General features: G+C 45.3%; 1 protein-coding gene across 2 annotated transcripts in view; it reads left to right on the forward strand.

Annotated features, from left to right (window-relative positions):
- Window positions 1–11243, forward strand: part of FRMPD2 (FERM and PDZ domain containing 2) — a 503133-nt gene extending 491890 nt beyond the window's left edge. For both annotated transcript variants that reach the window (XM_085608774.1, XM_085608775.1), the window contains exons 43-44: window positions 5015–5077; window positions 9640–11243. In XM_085608774.1, the coding sequence (XP_085464900.1) occupies window positions 5015–5077; window positions 9640–9750 (174 nt within the window). In that variant the 3' untranslated portion in view covers window positions 9751–11243. The remainder of the gene's footprint in view (window positions 1–5014; window positions 5078–9639) is intronic.
- Window positions 11244–20407: the final 9164 nt, after the last annotated feature.

Below are 20407 nucleotides of genomic sequence, written 5' to 3' on the forward strand. Positions count from 1 at the left end.
AGTAATACCATGCTTTTCCATGATAACAGCTTGGCATTGAGGTCATTCCAGGCTCGATTGACAGCTGTCCAATCGCCTCGTCTGTAACAATCACGGTTGTTCAGATGGAGAAGGGCCTCTGTCATATACATTGATTTTGGCCAGAGGACAATGTTGCCCCCCTTATCAGACTGCCGAATTACCACACTGTCATTACTTTGCAGCTTCTTCATTAAACTCCCAAAGCTGTTGTTCTGTCTTTGGCGATGTTTTTGAGCTTTTAAAATTGAAATATGTAATTTTTTAAGCTGGGTAATGACCAGATCGTTGTAGATATCAATGTTATCATGTACCATAATAGGATTGAATTTGGACTTGGGTTTAAAACCTGAACAACCAGGCATGTCCAGTCTAGGCTGTATATCATACTCAGGGGGATTTTCATCAATCGCGCCTTCCCTGTGCAAATCCTGTAAATTGCAAAGTAACTCATACTCCCCTATCGTAGGGCAAGAAGGACTAAGATTAGCAACCATGCTGGTAACTGGAGTTGCACGTTTGGATGTGTTCTGAAGATGGAACTTTCTCAGTTTAAGTTTGCGAATGTATTTGTACAGATCAATGCGGGTCTGCGTGTAGTTGAAGTCGTTAGGTGGGCAAAAAGATAAACCTAGGGAGAGAATTTTATTTTCAGTGGAAGTAAGATGGATGTCGGAGAGGTTAATGATTGAAAGTGCATTGTCACCCAAAGGGCTCATTTCCGAACCCATTTCCTCTGTTGCTTTTTAGAGGTCGGTTTGCCGCTGTTGTCTGTCCTTACGACTTTCTCTGCGCTCACGCCGCTTGAGATTTGCTCTTGGTCTGGCTTGCGATTTGCTGCCCGGGGTCTGAGGGTTTGTCTGCGGTCCTGGCGCAGACAATCTAGCTCTTGGCCCAGGGAGAATTTTGTAAACCCCAGCCGTGAGCTAGCGGTAGCTTGTTCATTCTTAGACTCACTGCCGGGTACAGAGCTTAAATCTGAGACGGAGGAGGATGACTGAAGTAGAGAATTACCATTGGGTGGCGCTGTTTGCATACTTGCCGTTGCTTTGGTCTTTTTGAAAGAATCAAATTTTTTAGCAAAAGTTAAAACCTGTCCATTCTGATAATCCATCTTGTCCCTTTGAAACTTGAACGCTTTGCGTTTTTTTTATAATGTCCTCTTCTTTGGCTAATCGGAGATGCATGTCATCACGGAATCTTTATTCTGATTCCGGATCTCCAATCCTTGATATTAATTCATTGAGGCCCGCAATCTTAATCTGTCCTGCAATCATGTCACTCTCAGCATATTTAACTAGTATTCTCACCAGTCTACAAGATGAATCAAGATTGCACTCGGCCCACTCTGATAACATATTAGGGTCGGGGTTCTCGTAGCTTGGAGCCAGCATTATGCGGAGGCCACGTGGAACGCGACCCACCTCTAAGTACCGTGAGAGTGACTTGTGCTCCCACCATATACATATATATTTTTTTTTTCAAAGCTGTGGGCAAGACCTAAAACCACCCCAGCATCACTACACACTAGCTAGAATTAAATATCATACATCTGTTGGTAAACAATTGAAACCTCTTAAATCGAATTGTTTATACCCTTAAAATTTCACTGTTAAGGCATTCCAAACCCTGTCTATGCAGTGTCCAATCTCTCACACTACTCTAGGGTTACTAGTCTCAGGCAACATATTCATTGTTTGCATCGCCCTATGGCACTCCAGTTGTCGTTGGACTGAGCAGAGCCAGATCTGCAGCATTCTTTAGTAAACAGATAAAATAAAAGAAAGTGAATCAGTGTCTCCTAAGTAATACCATCTTCAGGCCCACTTAAAGGAATCCATCTCTCAGCTCCCACTCAACCCTGCCCGTACCAATATCTTTAGGGGAAGCAGTGCAAATGGAAATCTTAATGGGTCATGGATCGCTGATAAATTATAATTAAATTTTTCACCCATCAAAATAATAGCTTAGGAGCTACTAGCAGCTTACTCAACAGTTCACTTCTAGCCCCTTGCTCTCTAAACCACCATAACTAGAACAGTACCAATCCTATTAAAATACTCCGGGAAGTTCAGCAGCTCACGACAATTGAGTACAAAAAGCTGATCCTGTATACATTGCAACCAATAAACTTTGAATGCATTTGCCTTCTTATAGGCCATGATCACTGTCTTCGCGAAGAAAGCTACATTTGGATTCCTCCACAGGCTTACCCAGTACAGCAGGTGCTTAATGGCAGCTTGACTACCCACCGGGGTTACTCCATCTCTGCCCTCAAACGTATTCAGAAGGTTTCAGACGGGACACCCACCAGTTCCTGAGAGAACGTATTCTCAGAGAAGATGACTGTATTTTCTGTACTGTACTCTATCTGTGTCTGTGGTGCAAGAAAAATCAGCTATAGCCTCAGCTTGGTAGCTGAGCCAGCATCCCCATCCCCTCTGCCCAATGATGCGCCTTGGATCCAGATTCTGACAATCAAATAATTATAAACTGAAACACACTCCAAAGAAGGGCCTGCCAAAGAAAACTGGAGAGGGCAGTGCTTCTTCCACCAAAGTGTAGTTTCATTTACAGAATATTCATTTTGAGATGTTTCAGTATAATGTACTCATTTAGGTCCCTGGGGAGTGTTTTGGGCCCTCAGGGGTCCTGGCAGTAAGCACAGCAACAGGCTCCTCAGCCATTTGAAGCACTTTCTTAACAACCCTTCCCCGGATCTGGGGGAGTTTGTTGATGTACAAATTGTACAACAGGGGTAATAAAACACATCCCTGCTGTACCCAACACAGCACTTGCATTGACTAGTTTACCTGCCCTGCTGGTCATTGAGCATTCACACCGTGTTGGTAGACTAACATATCATCATGGCATCCTCCGAAGATGCTTCCATCCCATAAACTGCAAAGTAGACTACAACAGTTAACCATTTGTTGGAATGAAAACTCTGCCTTAAGTCAATAAAGGCAATGTAGAATGGTGATTTCCTCCCGGTGACATATTTGACTCTATTTTGTTTGTACTTCTCAGATTTCCCTTCTTTGCATGAAAAGAAAAAGTATCCCTCAAAAATAGGTCCTAAAACCTTGCTCACTCTTTTGTATGTGGATGATATCGTTTTATTAAGTCTGAACAGTCTGCTTTACTTTGCACAAAAGCACTATTTAAAAGCAATATAGCAAAAACTAAATATTTTGGGGGATACGTACAAGGAAGTGGCGGAGCGGGGCGTTAGCCTCCTTGGTTTAACGCGGCGCTCCGCCACTTCTGAAATGTAAGGCTGCACCTTGTACATAGGGAGCAGAGTCAAAATGAATGGTTGTTGCGGTGGAATGCCCACCGCAACACCCAGTGCCCACCCCTTTCATGCTAACCATAGTGTGGAAGGGGACCTTATGGGCAAGGCAGCGTTAAGCCACATCAAGGGGCTTAACGCTGCCTTGTACATAATGTGCAGCCCCTATCGCCACCACAACGTCGGTGAAAGTGACGTTGTGGTGACGATAGGGGCCGGAAGAATAGGGGCTTTTACATATACCCCTTTGTTTTTAGGGGGAAGAGAAAAGCCCCAAAATACACCTGGTATCTAGGAAATGGAAAATTAGAGAAAGTAAATAGATACATATATCTTTGCAAAACCTTTTGTTAAAATCTAAAGCATGTGGTGCATACAACTAATTTCCGTAACAAAGCACATGCTCATGCAAATGTTTTGTACATCTTTTGCTGTTTTATGGGTAGAAGACATTTTGATCACCTAATACGAATCTATAAAATAAAAATTCCCCCTACATTAACCTATGCATTAGAGAGCACGCCGGTTAAATTGTGGGCATGCTTAAACAAGTGTGAAGGGAAAATTCGGAGAAAATTTTGTTCACAAAGATCAGCCATTCCGGTCCAATTATCAAGGCTAAAGCTTGGATTAGAGGGTACATTTGTGAAATCCTTTGTTATTATTATTCGATGGGGATATAAAATACTCCATGCCCCAAAGTACTTCCCTTAGATCTCCCATTAGAACAGAGATTTTGTATAATACTGCAAACTACACAATTTTGTGGTGACATTTGTCTCTAGCTTTGGAATATTTTGAGTGCAGTCTATGGGGCATATTTACAAGGAGTCAACACCACGAGAACGTCACTTTTTCCGATGTTCTGGTGGCGTTAACTCCTTCGCCTTTTTTACAAGGTGGTGTTAGGCTACTTACCGTGGCTTAACACCACCTTATAAATGATGCCCCTATTCACGCATCATTCAGGTATCGGACAGCACCAAAAATACCTTCAGGGAATACCTAGTCTTAAGCAGGCGATACGAGGAGAAATGTTTTATTTCTGCTTACATTCTGCTCTTTCCACGTGTGTTGCATTTTGCAGCACACATAGATAGAGCAAATCACCTGTAAAGATTGTTTATGTGAAGGAAGGTGTGCTTCCTGCACATAAACAATTGCCACTGCAGCGCAAGCACCCTTGCAACAGGGCGCAAGTGAGCCTGCGCTGGCGCTAGGCAGCTGTTTTTGCACCAGAGCAAGGGGTAATGCAGGGGTGCACCGCATTCTTGTGAATAGAGCGCATCCATACGTTTTGAACCTTGTGGAGCGCAGTGTTACCAATTTTAGCGTAACACAGTGGTCCCCCAGTTTCTTGTAAATAAATAAACACAAGTTGGTATGCAAGAAGACTGAGTAGACATGCACGACTGTGTGAAGAAGATCATTCATAGCAGCAGCATGGACCCAACAGACTGAGCTATTTCAGAAGAGAGGATGAAACTGCATCACAACCAGATAGTAGACAGAAAGGCTGGTGATGTGGGACAGCCCTTCTAAAGCTGTAGTTCCACCTCTTAGGCAGAGATGCAGTGCAGTGACATGACAAGAGAGCTGTATAGTGCAATGTGAAGAGAGGGTGATGCCAGACTTGCATTGTCACGTTGTATTACCGCACCAATCCTTATTGACCATCTTTCTCACCTTTTTTCCTTTCAGTTCAGCATCAAGGAAATTGTAAGACAGATGAGAGCCCAGCGCTTTGGGATGATCCAGACCAAGGTGAGTGGTGCAGGGCAGGGGCAGAGCAGGGTGAAATTCTGAAATTGGGGCCAGGGTGAATATGGTGCATTCCTGCCCTCTCCATTTGACACAGTTTTCTTGCTGCGTTATGCTGCATCAAATTTTTATAAATCTGACCCTGGGTATCAAGTGGCACAAAGATAGCACTAGTATCAGAGGCCTAACTAAGCGCCTGCAGGATATATGGCACAACGAGGTGGGGAGGGATATCCAGAGGGAGTTCACCTTGCGAATTGCAATGGTGGTTTAGGGGGCAGTGTGAGAAGTTGGCCTGGTATATGCTGTCCACTAGTTATAGTGGGCACCTTGCACCAGTCCAAACAACCCTTATTGATGATTAGGTTTAAGACAACCGTTATTGAGAGCTATCCTAGTGGTAGCAATGGAGAGCAGCCTTCAGGCTAAGTCTCGAAGGAATGTAAAGCAGCTTGGTTTACCAGATTATAACCTCTTGAATGACCAAATGAAAGGAAAAACACACAAGGTATATATATAAAATATGTGTTATTACTAAACACTCTCTACTAACCTCTTTATGAGATTAGAGAGCAAGGCACACAATATTACAGTTCTAAAACAACAGTAAATAGCACAATATACAATGGGCCCCAGGGGGAGACAAAACCATATATTAAGAAAGTGGTATAAGAACCACGTCTTAACTAGACACAGTGCCTAGAGCACGTAGAATCGCTGGGACCCCAAGGAACCACCCAAGGTAGTGACACAGGAGACCCACGGGGGATGCGTGCAGTGTGAGAACACAGCCGCGAATTTTAGAGATTAAGGACACTTAGGAGAGGACTTGGAGCAAACTCTTTTAGATGTAGAAGTACTTGTGTTACCTAACCCAAGGAAGCCAGGTGCATACGTGTCAAATGGTGTCGGGAATCTTTGCTGTCTTCAATGGAGAGTTGCTGGAAAGTGCTGCTGCCGTGGAAAGGAAAAGTGTCCGGTGTGATCCAAGCCTGGATCGAAGATGTGAAGAACCTGAAAGCAGAGGGGACAGAGTCTGGGTCACTTGCCAGTGACCAGGCGCACGATAGACGAATGCCCACCGATGTCAGGTGTTTCAGGTGCGATGAGGTGAAGCTTGATTCCGTTTCCACGGGGACCAGGAGGCACCAACAATGACCACAGTATGCAGGCGAGCTGTCCCACAAAGGATGTCGATTGCTGTGGGGTCGGTGTCCGGATTGGAGGCCAACAAGCCTTGGCAACAGCAACCCACGCGGTGAGAGTAAAACGGCTTTGGTGTGGACCAGCAAGGTTCTATGGACTCTCCAAGCGATGGAAAGTCAGGGCATGTCTGGAGCAACCAGGTAAACCCGTTGAAAGTTAGAGTACCCTTCGCAGGGACCCACAAGTCGACGGCCAAGGGATCGCAAAAGGACCTCGAGAGGAATCACTAAATACCAGCCCACGGGACACTCGAGGAGTGTAGGCCAGTAATCTTCAGTGGAATCACTGTTCGGGGTCTGGACTACAAGCAGCCCAGAGCACAGCCTCAGGGATTGCCAAGAAGCATATGCTGCTGCAAAGGTGCACGGTGTCCAGGGGTTCGGGTTGTACGGTCCCCACGAGGGATTTGGATCTCAGGATTGCTGAGAGCACGGATCGGCCTCAGGGAAGCTTGGAAACCCACCTCCTGTGTTGCAAAATCCTCGGAGTCCTTCAGGAGCTGCATAGTTGCAAACCGGACAGATGCGTCTTTGGTGTCTGCCTTGCAGGGGAGTAACTCCTTTACTCCAAGGGAGATTCTTCGGTCATCCAACGTCGTGTAGATAGTAGAAGTTCTGGGATTCTGTAGCAGAGTTTCGTCCAGGTGAATCTAAAGTCCTTTAGCCAGGGGTTCCTACTTTATACCCAAGGAAGGGGTGGGACAAACTCTGGGGACCCACCTATGGGAGGGTCAGGGGAGAGGGGTGGCTACACCCATATCCTTTGTCCAGTTTCATGCCAGAGCAGGGTCTGGTAACCCCTGCAACCGGTTTGAGCTGGACTATGCACAGGGACACCAAATGTGCCCCCAGTTCAGACATCAAAGCACTCTTGGAGTGCACCCACCCAGCCCCAATACACTAAAGCCTGTCTGGGAGGTGGTCACACCTCCCTGTGACAGGAAACCTATTGTCCAGGCCTCCCCTGCTGGAGTTTCGTCCAGCAGCACGAGGGCAGACTCGTGTCTGTGGCTGGCAGCATCCATTTTGTGATGCCAGGGTCTGTGAAGCTGGTACCGGGTGTACCGGTGAAGTCATGTTTCTCCCTCTAGTAGGGTGGAATCCTACCTCCCACACCAGTTACTGGTGTGGAGGTATGATTCCAAGGTGTTTGACACCAAACACAACATGTTTCCGTGCAGCCATTCCAAAGTTAGCATTTACCGTGAGGTTATAAGGCACTTAAGAGTATATGGTTTGGCTGCAGCACAAACAACGTTATGTTATGTTATGTTAAAAACAATTCATAAAGCGCATGTTCACCCCGGAATAAAGGTTCAGAAGGCTGCAGAGGGGCTCTGCTCATGCATGGGCACCCTCTCACATAAAACCCAGCACCCTGCCTTCAGGATTGACAAGGCCTGCCATGGGGTGACTGATAGGTTTATATGTGCAGTGAAATGGATAGATATAGGGAGCCTAAATCTAAGTAAGGGGTGCATACAACACCTTACACAGGCTGCTGTAGCAGACCTGTTGTGTCATTTTAAATTGTCTCCCAGGGGTGGCATAATACATGCTGCAGCCCCTGAGAGGCCTCTGAGGTACCTATGCCCTAGGTACATAGTATACCATATACTAGGGACTTATAAGGGTACCCCAGAATCCAATCTGTGGTGTACCTAAAGTACATGCAATCAATTTAGAGAGGAAGCAGCTAGGCTGGGGCCCTGGATAGCTGGGTCCCAGCCAGACTAAAGTCGAAAAATAGTGAAACATCAGCAAAAAGTGGGGGTAGCCATAAGAAGCAGATCCTACTCTCCTACAGGCAAAAGCTACTTTTTTGTCACAATGAATGGGTTTTTTAATGACTGCCAAAGGCGTGAGGTAACCATAAACATGGCTTACCCTCTGCTTCCTCTGGCTACTAAAGTCAGGTCGTGCAAACTGTGGTCACATGGACACCTGCGCACATTCCCATGTTGCATTCTTAATGTGCGTTCGATTGTCACGGTTCAAAATGTAGACATGTTACAGATGTTTGGAAGAAGGTTTGTTGTCCAAAGCATTATTTCTTTGTTAACTAGTTGCAGTTTAAGGTTGAGCCTCATTAAAGCACTAGAAGTACACAAACAGCAGCATTTTGCGAAAAGAACCTTTAGGGTGTAAGAGCTTTGGACTATGTCACTTCACAAAGGGCTGGGCACAACACTATGCAGAACTGCAGTACAACCAGCCTCTTGTTCATTAGGCGCACCAAGTTGGTTTGTCACAAAGTCCACCCGCTAGGTATCCGGCAAATAATGTTAGCTGAAGGAATGCTGACATCAGTTTGAAGGCAGCTGAGGAGTGTATGAGGTTAAGTGAGAATTGTGTGGGGCAGGCAAAGTCAGCACAGGGCCATCTGTGGGAAAGAGCTTCTGCGGGCAGTATGAGAACCACTGAAGTCAGGGGGGAAGCTGATGGCGTTAGGACGCTAATTCAGCAGAGAACCTCAAGATTTATCATTTATTCATACTGAGAGTGGAAATTGTAATGATTGAGTTCTGACAATTCAAAATATCATTTAAAGTAATTATCGAACCGAGGAAATAATGTGCTGATCAGTTAGTAAATGCAGATATGAAGATTTTTTTTAATGAAAAATCACTTTGATAAACAGACAGTGATATCAGGAAATGACAGAAGCATCTTTTCTCTGAATTGCGAATGAGATCCATGTTCATCACCTATCCTCCAGAGTCTTTAAATGTAATCACTTCAGCCATGCACTAAGCACTCCTTTCTAATATCCCTAGATTTTACCTGTTATAGTTCAAGTAAAATGACTCTGCTTATTACAACTGCACATGGAAAGACTGGAAATCTAAACAGTATTCACAGCAGCTACTGTTGTTCTGTCCTCTAAATCCCTATCACTCATTTTTTGTTACCTCTCAAAAGTTTTTTTCATTTGTAAAACGATAAATAGTTAATACTCCTTATCCAACATCTCTACTTTCCTACCCTGAAGAAGTTCTTCCGAGAACCCCCCTACCTACCTTTCAAACCACAACTTAGTGACCACTACCTTTCAACCTACCAAATCCCTCCATTTACTACATATATCCACCTCACTAATGATGCTTATTCACTCAGGGTGTGAACCCTTATAACTTACTCACCTATCTTTATAAAGGGTTGGCATGCTAACTTTGATTGTGGTGTGTATTGTATAATGATACTTTGTATTGGATCGCACTGTTCAACCCAGCGAGGACATGCAGCATATTTTAATCAGTAGTAAGATGATGCTTCTACACACAGTCTTCCTACGTGCATACTACTAAAGTCTAAGCTTTATCACTTGATTCTTAGCTAATTCAACTTGTTTCTTTGTAGGATCAGTACGAGTTTTGCTATAAGGCGGTACTCGAAGTCCTAAGGAATATCCCTAGATCGGAAACTAAAACACAGCAAGAAAAAGCAATGGAGATGGGGAGCCGATGTTGAAGTCCTACCAAGTCTTTTGGGTTCTTGAAGCAATAAGCTGGATTTGGATTGCTCCCTTCTATACAAAAGGGCTTCTAATTTGCTGATCATCATGAGCTCCTTATTGTGAAATGATCACGTTCTTGATGTGCTGGACTGCAGCATAGCAAGTGCAGAATCGCCTGAATTATTCCAAGACTTGGAGCAAGAAGACTTTGGGAGACCCACCACAACCCACCAGACCAGCATGCTATTCCTGATCATTCTCCACACTAACACAGACAGCCTTGAGGCGATGGTGAAATGATCTACAGGATCAAGATATAATTCAGTATCTGCTCCAGCACTGGGACCAGAAAGGAAGAACGTGGAATACCATGATTATCTGCAGGTCTAGCATAGGTTTTACACCTGGACAGCGGTTTTCCAAAAGTGTTCAGTACTTTTTGTCTGGAACAGAAGGAAAAAGACTTTGGGGTATGCACCACAACGTCGGACCAGAAGGATATTCATTATGAGCCTACACACTAACACAAGCAACCTTGAGGTGATGGTGAAATATTCTACAGGACCAACATATAATTCAGTATCTGCTCCAGCACTGGGACCAGAAAGAAAGAATGTAGGATACTATCAGTATCTGCAGGTATAGATTAGGCTTTACACTTGGACAGTGTTTTTTCATAATGTCCAGTATTTTTGTAAGAAACAAGAATAGAAGAATCAGAAAAGAAACAGAAATCAGGAAACATTATGTAGAAAACTCTCACTGTGTATATTAAAGTTCTTTAAATCAAACCCTCATGTATATGTAAAACAGTGTTTCTATTTTACTGACTTTGAATAGGGTCGTGAAGGTTCCCCAATTTTGGAAAATCCCTGGAATATGAACAGTTAGCCAGTATTTGTTCGTTGTAAAAAGAACCACTCAATCCAGGCCTATGAGGGTGGATGGGTTAAGCATGGGTATCTTCTGCACTGAAGAGTCTTGAGAGCTCAGTTACGGATCACTGACAGAACATCGGAAACAAAAATATTGTGTGGACAAAATTCATGTAAAAAATATCGAGGACCATTATATCGAGAAGGTAAGTACAAATAGGTAAGTATAGATTTACCATTCTTAACTCCACATCTACATACTTAAAAAACAAAATATATATATATATAGTCAAGGTACATATATGTGGAGTTATATATAGTAAAACTTTGATTACCTTTAGGAACTTACCTTCATGATATTTTGTCCCACAATAGTTTTGTTTCCGATATTCTGTCTAAACGCCCTCTATTACAGAAGAAATTTACATTGTATTTTTCATCATAATGGCATTTATTCAAAAGGTCAAGTGCTTTATGTAAGTAGTATTTATTGATGGGTCAGCATAAAGTTTGGGTTTGGGAAGCTTACTGTGCACAGAGGAGGTGGAGGTGTAAGCCATACTTCTTTCTTGTAGAAAATTGAACTCCATATTCCAGGCCCTCGACAAGCACCCTCTTGTGTGCACTGTTTGCCTTGCCAGCAAAAGTCTAAATAATAAACATGTTTGTTCTATACGAGCCTTCTGGTTATCCTTCTTATGCTTAAAAGTCTTGCGCTTAGGGATTAAATATATCATATGAGAGGCAACAAAAACCAGCAATCGGCACTGAGAAGCCCACTCAAGTGTACTGAGTGTAGGCATCAAGAAATCACCATTAATTTTTGCGGGCAGCCTATGACCAGCAGAGTGCCTGGGGGACACTAAATTACAGTCAATTCTGCATATCTAAGAGTGACAAAAAAGCAATGGTGAGACAAGAACCATAACAATTCCAAAACGATTTCCTAAATACAGTGCTTAATTTGTAAAATATTAAGTGCCAGAGCTCTGACCAGGAGGCCACTGCAGCTTGCACCACCCATCGCCCTTGTCTTAGCTGCCAAAACAACTACTAACCATGTCTCTCACATGTAAATGCAACAGTTCAGATTATTCCAGGTCCCCAAAGCTAAAGGAATGGCTGTGGAGGCAGGTGGCAATTTTAATGTATATTGTTTTCCATTGTTCTGCTCATCATTAAATTAGATGAGCAGCGCCACTAAGTGGTGGACTGTTCCAAGTATGGTGTTGACAATTAGGTGCCGGTGCTGAGCACCGGAAACCAATTAAGTGCAGGTGCTTAGTACCGGAAAGCCCTGGCTCAAATTAAGCATCGCCTAAATAAGAACACTTTTACACGAAAATCGTTTACACAATTGCTCTTTTTCATAACACAATTTGATAGCAAGTATATTAGCATGATGTAATTAAAATCTTTAAACACAACATGGTACAAAATATTTCATAAATCCCTAAAAGTTCTTTGCCATTTAAGTTATCAGTGCAAATCCCGCTGTTAGATGCAGAAAATGGAACCACATTGATCAAGTAGTTTCACAAGTAGTCCAAGCATGATCAATTTGAATTATAACAGTAAAGTAATAAAAGTAATAACTGTCCTCAATTACTGCTGAGATGCCCTAAATCAGCATGCAGTTTCCTCAGTTATACGGGAGATCAGGGTCTCGAAATATGGTGCATACATGCCATGCAGTATTGATTAGCAGCGCATATTAAGCCATGCAATGAAAGCTGAAGTCACCAGAGGCAGCAGAAACATTTTCATTGTATTCAAATGGATCTTCCTAATCGATGAGCGACCTTAAATAATCATTTAAAATATAAATGTCCATAAAATTTCTAAAATTGGTTGTATGATGGAAGCACAAATGGTTTTACCACACATTGCTTTACCACGCAGCCCAACCACTAATGCATCTTAACCACGCATTCCTTTACCACGCATTCCTTTACCATGCAATTTTGTGGTATAGGCATGAATGGTGAAAGGGTATGTGTTGCTAATGTCGCCATCATCCCGCCTCCCCCAACTACCCCACCACCCCTGCCTCCCCAGCGCTGTCCCATAAACTACCTCAACCCCTTCCACTGCCCTAAAACCTACCCCGATCACCCAACACTAAAAACTACCACAACTACCCATTCCCCTCCCACTGTCCTGAGGCCTAAAACTCTACACTACCTCAACCCCCTGCCCCCGCCATCCCTTAAACTACCCCAACCCCTTCAACTGCCCTAAAACGTACCTCGGCCCCCTGCCCTAAAAACTAACCCAACTACCCATTCCCCTCCCACTGCTCTAAGGCCAAAAACCTTGCACCCTAACTTACACTACCCCGCCCCCCTGCACTGTCCCTTAAGCTAACCCAACCCCTTCCACTACCCGAAAACCTTCCCCGATCCCCCAGCCCTAAAAACTACCCCAACTACCCATTCCCCATCCACTGCCCTAAGGCCTAAAGCCCTACACTACCCTGCCCCGCGCTGTCCCTTAAACTACCCCAACCCCTTCCACTGCCCTAAAATACCCCAATACCCCAACCCCCGACCTGAAAAACGAACCCAACTACCCATTCCCTTCCCGCTGCCCTAAGGCCTAAAACCCTTCACCCTAACTTATACTTCCCTGCACTGTCCCTTAATCTACCCCAACCCCTTCCACTGCCATAAAACCTACCCAACCCGCTCCCAGCCCTAAAAACTACACCAACAGCCCATTACCCTCCCACTGCCCTTAGGCCTAAAACCCAACACCACCTCGCCCCCTGCCCCTGCGCTGTCCCTTGAACTACCCCGACCCCTTCCCTTCCACTGCCCTAACACCTACCCCGACCCCACCCACCCTAAATACTAACCCAACTACCCATTCCCCTCCCATTACCCTAAGGCCTAAAACCCTGCACCCTAACTTACACTCCCCACCCCCACACTGTCCCTCAAACTACCCCAACCCCTTCCACTGCCCTAAAACCTACCCAACCCCTTCTCAGCCCTAAAAACTATCCCAACTACCCATTCCCCCTCCCACTACCCTAAGGCCTAAAACCCTACACTACTTCGCAACTTGTCTCTGCGCTGTCACTTAAACTATCCCAACCCCTTCCACTGCCCTATAACCTACCCTGACCCCACCTGCCCTAAATACTAACCCAACTTCTCATTCCCTTCCCAATGCCCTAAGGCCTAAAACCTCTTCACCCTAACTTACACTACCCCGACCCCCCCACACTCCTGTGCTGTCCCTTTAACTATCCCAAGCCCTTCCACTGTCCTAAAACCTACCCCAACCCCCTCCCAACCCTAAATAAAAAACAGCCCCACTTACCTCAGCGTGGCATCTTCCTGCTTCCGTCTTCCAGCAACTAGAACGCGCACTGCCTTAACAACGCTTAGGCGTGGTTAAGGCATATGCATGGTTAATGCAAGCATGATAGAGCTTGCGTAGTCGGAACAGGCGTGGTTCAGACCTCAGTCTTCTGACTGTTTCCCTCTAAAATTGCATGTGGCTTCAATGAACTGAAATTCCCTTCACTACTTAAACAAATATCAATAGAATGGTCATAATCACGCCAAACTACATGTCTTATATGAACATTTTTAAAATGAGAAGTAGTCAGCTTTTTGAAAATTCCAGTCTAAAAGATGCAATATTACTGTTGTTTTTTATGTGCAACAGTTAATTGGCAACTGTAATGTTGCTTACTTAATTTCATAAACTATGCAGAATTTTTACAAAGTTGAAGCAATATTTTCAATATTTTTATTCTGTTGCACCTAGCCATGCGCATGAACAATTTTGAATCTTGAATTGTTTTATTTGGGAATTGTGCATGCATTTTTTGTTATTATTTCTTCCCTTTAAAATATTATACTTCCAAATGAGAAGGTAAACCCAAACCCGATTTCTGGTTTTAGGATCCCTCTGTTCATCTTTCTAATGCTCAGTGGAAATGTTATGGAGGTTTGCTTCTCTTTTCTTTTTGAGCTGATTCTGAGTTTAGTGTTGTACATCCTTCTGCACGCACTGTGCATGAAAAGTGTTTCTTTGCTCACTGGATCCCAAGAAAGGAGTGCATAGACATGAAGCCTTCCCTGTACAATAAAGACCTTATTGTTCTGCAGGCTCTTTTTTTATACCTCGCTGCAAGAGCCACACAAAAAACTGTTGCCCAGGGGGTGCGGAGCTTGCCTGGCTGTAAGATGGCCCCTGCTTAAGCGAGCTCCTTGAGCTATCAAATCAATACAATCCTAAAGGAATCCTCTTTATCCGTGAAGATAAACCACATGAGCCTGGCTGCCATTTGATGCCGTTTGAGCGCGCTCCCCGGCGGTGTCATTATTGACGGTGGCGGAGCTGCGAGAGAGCGGCTCTGAAGTATCCTGAGTGTGGCCTGTGACTGCGGTGGCATCACAACACACCCAAAAAGGCTGGTGTGCTCCGAGGCCCTGATGCAGTGAGAGCTAGGGTGTTGCGGAGACCCCCTGCCCTATCGACGAGTGTGGTGGAGCATCACATCAAGCCACCTGATGTACCCCTGCGGTCCGTGTTGATGGGCCCGGGGATGAGAGCTGCCTGATGCCTGCTGGGTCCTCGGCCTCCCGCCGTGGGGCATGTTGCGGCGGTGAGCTGCCTTCGTGGGAACTACTGGTGTGCTTGATCCGCAAGGTGAGATGGTGGCGAGCATTTAACCGAGCCTCTGTTGATGCAGCAGATGGCAGTCTGGAGTCCTGCCCGGCGACCGGTCACGGGTGAGGACTGATATAATCACCCGGTGAGGAGTGAGGGTATCACTGTGTTGCGTGTCACTGTGTGTGGTGGCGCTTTGAGGCCATTGACTTGGGTGATCCATCTTAGGAGCTCCTGCCTTCCCTCTGGCCTTGAGACGGGATGCGGTACTCACCTAAAGGTTTGAAAGTCAGGACTTCCTCGGTCCCTAGTTGCACTGTTGTGGGCTGCTGGCGTGCCCTCTCTGGATCAGTGCATCGGCCCAGAGTGTGCCTTGTTGAGTGCGGGGTGCTGGCCCTCGCCGCGTGGTGGTGAGCGGCCCCTTCTTTGTGCAACCAGGAAGTTTGTATTCGCTGCTGAGGAGGCCTAGTCCTGTGGCAACATGGGCAAGGTGGACAAATCGCAGCCCAAGCTGCAGTTCAAACAGCATAAATCGCGGCGCAGGGAGGGAGGTATTGATGCTCCATCTGCAAGCCAGAAGGACACTGATAAGGAGCCTGTAGGGGATATCCGTCATATATTGTCGGCCATGCAGAAGAACTTGACCAACATCGATGGGAAAATCTACTCCCTGACCTATCAGTTGGACCGCATGTCTGAGCGTATTGATAAACATGCTAAGAGGCTCGACATGGCGGACAGAAGGGTGTCTGAAGTAGAAGATGCCCAAATGGAAACAGACAATGCACAGAAACAGATGGGGAAGCTACTCACGGCCCTGCAGGACATTGCGGAGGATCTGGAAGCCAGATCAAAGCACTGCAATATACGCATCACAGACCTTCATGAAACCACAGCGATGGGCAATATGGAGGTGTTTGTCGAGGAGATATTGGAGAATCTCTTGGGTCGGGACAAATTCTCAGCCATGTTCGTTGTGGAGCACGTGCATCGCTCCCTGCGGCCTAGAACCCCTCCTGGTGCCCCACCTCACCCTGGGATTGCTAAGTTGTTAAACTATAGAGACAGGGATACAGCACTGAGGCATGCCTCACGTTTGAGGGCTCTTCGCTCTCGCTTTTTCCGGATTTCACCGTGAGGGTGCAGGAGGCGAGGCAGCAATTTGCACCCTTGAAGCGCCGACTGCAGGAGCACAACCTTGAGTATGCGATGTTAATCCCGGCCAGACTTAGGGTCATGATTAATGGCAAGGCAAGAATATATACTGACCCAAAGCTGCTGCAAAAGGTCCTTAAAGAATATGGTAAATCTGACATGCGGAAACAAGTGCCGAATGATCTGCCTGGTGCGTCTGGCGGAGACTTAGAAGAGCGGGACTGAGGTGCCCATGAACTGGAGGCTTGACACAAATTTCAGCAGGTATGTGCCACAGGGTGTGTTGGTTGCGACGCTCATTGGGTGGACGGGAACCCCATGGCACCTGTGCCACACTGGGATATACTTGCAAGAACTCTTCTTGCTCCTGCCGGCAATGCTGGGATATTGTCTGTGACTTTCCCTGCACCATTAATCTCCGCTGGCTCTCCTTGTTTTTGGAGGTATGCTTTTTGGGTGATGGACAATTGCCGGACTGGACTTTCATTGGGTACATTTGGATGTACCGTCTCGGATACATATGTATTTTTCTGAATTGATGGCTATGTTATTCAATTTTGCTTGATGGAGTTTGAGAGTATTGCCAGTAACATCCGCCCCTGCGTGTTACCTACTGTATGGCGATATGCTATAATTGCTGTCTTCCAGTTGTAGCTTTTGTTAGAGGTAAATTGGGTAGGGGGTGGGTGAAGTATCGACTATGCCAAGTTGGGGTCAGCATAGCGTGGGGGGGAATATATTGTCATTGTGTTTTTTGCAGTGTGCACATGGTACATACAAGATTCTATAGTATTGCATCCCTTCCCGGGGTATAACTGGGACACGTGGCTGATATTAGATGTACAGATTTGATTACTGATACACGGGATGGCACAGGTGCACGATAATACAATTTGCTTCTTAACCTGGAATATCAGGGGTCTTAATGATTTTAGAAAACTACGCAAAGTTGTTGCATACCTTACACAGCATGGGATTGATGTTGCCCTGCTCCAGGAGATACATTTGCCCAAAGACAGCAATATGCTCACGCGCAGGAGGCTGCATGGACTCTTCCATGCGTCGGGATTCACTACTCACGCCAGGATGGTACTCACCTGGGTTAACCTGAAATCAGGGTTTCGCATTAGAGCCGCTTGAAGCTGACCCTGGTGGCAGGTATATGATTTCGAGGTGTCTGGGTCGGCGAATTGATTTGCATATAGTTAACATTTATCGACTTAACTATGACAACCTGCAGCTTTACCAGGACTTATTTGAGCCCATGTGAGGAAAGACTGGCCTTCCGCAGCTAAGGGGGTTGTGATCTCAACTGTGTTCTGGAGCCGGCACTGGATCGCTCCAGGGGCCCATTGTGGCGTCCCTCGGCAGCAGCCAGAGCAATAGGGGGCGATGCTATTCAGTTAGGGCTGCTGGATGTCTGGCGGACACGCCCTCCTGGAGCGGGGGGCTTTACTCCTTATTCAGCTCCACATGACCTACATAATAGGATTGACTATTGGTTTATTTCTAGATCGCTGTTTCGTCAAGTGTGTGCTTGATTGATGCTCCCCCACTCTTTCTCTGATCACTTGCCAATATTGCAGGATATCGAGAATCTGCAATGGAAGCCTGCCGCTTTTACATGGAAGTTACCTCCATATTCCCTGCTATACAACATTTTCAAGTCTGAACTGGCTGAAGCCAAAGAGAGATTTTTTTAAACAAACGTTGGCTCTGTGCGACAGTTCTTCATGGTATGGAAGACCTTTAAGTTCTTTATCGGGGGTTGCCTTGTCCAAACATTCTGGGGTCCTCCGTTCAATCAGGGAGAGCTTGGTAGCCTCGAGAAGCGACTGGCTTGCCTAGAACAGGATGTCCTTGCGGGGGGAGACACTTGGGTCGCTGACGACCTGAAAAGGAGGAACATCATGACACCGAAAGACAGTGAAGTAAAACAAATGGGGAAATATGCTGTGGCCAAAAAAATACGGGGAAGGCGAGTGGCCTGGGTCAGTACTGGCTGCATTGCTAAGGGAAGTGACTTTGTTGCATTTCGTCAGCAGGGTAACATTTTTATGCTGTATGAATGGCAGCCGTCCACATGGGGATACATAGCCCATAATTCTAGGCACATGCCATTTACTCACCTGAGTTTGATGGACATAAAAGAGGGGATGTTTCCTATAGTTGCCTTTTCATCACAGCATGCCATTGACGCAAAGCTCAAAACGAGTCGGCACCAAACTACTGCTAAAGGTGTATGAAATACAATAAAGCACTTTTCTCAGGTAATCGACCTGCTGCGAATATGAAGAAAGAACGTTGCCCCCTGACTCGCAGCAGGTTGATTCCGTGAGAAAAGCGCTTTATTGTATTTCATACACCTTTAGCAGCAGTTTGGTAGAAATATATATATATATATATATTCACTTAAAAAACCATAGGTTTCACACATGTTATAGTTAGCTGTACATTTCACTCGTAAAAAACCAATGAAATTCCACGTTATAGTTAGATCAGGTAACTATAACTTGCGCGCCCACAATAAACTGCTGATGACGTCACATAGTACATCACTCATGACATGGTCAGTGACATCACTCATGACATCAATGATGACATCTGAAATTACACATTGTGGATTGCGGTCGCGCAAGTTATAGTTACCTGATCTAACTATAACGTGGAATTTCATTGGTTTTTTACGAGTGAAATGTACAGCTAACTATAACATGTGTGAAACCTATGGTTTTTTAAGTGAATTTGCAAGGTTTTGTAAATGATAATTCCTAACTATAACGTGTGTGAAACCTATGGTTTTTTCAGTGAATTTGTACGGTTTTTTAAATGCTAAGTTATGTATTTATTATTTTTTTTTTTCTGGTTTTTCACTATGCGCACACCCTGCGCGCACGTTGCGCTTCACGCACCGTGCGCGCGCTGTGGGCGCTCGGTGCGCTTCGCCCACCGAGCGCCCACGTTGCGCAGTCCATGCCGTGCGCGCCTCGCCTTTTTTTACGCAGTAACATTTGTTTTTTTCTCCCTTGTGGGTCCTTTAATTTATTTAATAAATGTGATTGTTACTTCTTTATTTTTTTTTTTTTTTTTTTTTTGCCGTGCGCGTACGGTAAGCTTACCGTACACGTACCCCGCGATTTTTTTTTTAAATTATTAAAAAAAAAATTCGGACTTTTGGGTCCTTCTTGGACCCCCTGACAAACACTAGGGGGTCTGCAACTCTCTTCGTTGCCCCCGTTTCACGTTCCCCACCTTTGTTTCTCAGTGCGAGAGACAGAAAATGGCGGCCGACACTTCCTGATTTCGACCGATTCGAATGTTTACAGTCATGTAACCACCAATCAGAATTGAGCTCGCGCACGGCACCGTACGCGTACGGTAAGCTTACGGTAAGCGCACGGAGCGCGCTTACAGATATATATATTGATTTAAATGCTATTTTCTCAGGACCTACTGAACAGATTTACACCAGACCTACAAAAGGCACATCCTTGACCTGAGGACTACCTCTCTGCCAAATTTCAAGTAATTCTGTTCAGCCGTTCGGGCTGTAGCTGTGTCTGAAGGTCCTATGGAAAAATGCATGGGGAAAACGCGTTTTGGGACCCCCCTTTTTTCTCAGCCCCCGCTTGACGAATCCCCCCGAGACTTTCAGGGTAGGAGCGGAGCGTAGCGCCCCATTAGTTTTGAAAATTTCGCGAGGATTCGTCGACCGGCGCCAAAGTTATTCCAAATAGAATGTTGCGGATTTCCTATGGAAACACGGTCCTAACTATAACTATCTACTGGCGACCGCCAGTAGATAATATATATATATATATATATATATATATATATATATATCGCGCTTCCCCAACTTCGTCGTCCCTTGGAACAAAGTGTAGCACTCAAGGGGGTGTTGTATCAGCTTGTCTTTATTCAGCAAACAAACAAAACAGACGCATTTTGGAAAATCCTTCGTCAGTGTCTAATTTGATCACCGCGAGGAGGCTTTTAAATTCATTTACATCAC

This window comes from Triturus cristatus, chromosome 1_2 (genome assembly GCF_964204655.1).
Source record: "Triturus cristatus chromosome 1_2, aTriCri1.1, whole genome shotgun sequence".
In the NCBI taxonomy this organism is placed as follows: Eukaryota; Metazoa; Chordata; class Amphibia; order Caudata; family Salamandridae; genus Triturus; species Triturus cristatus.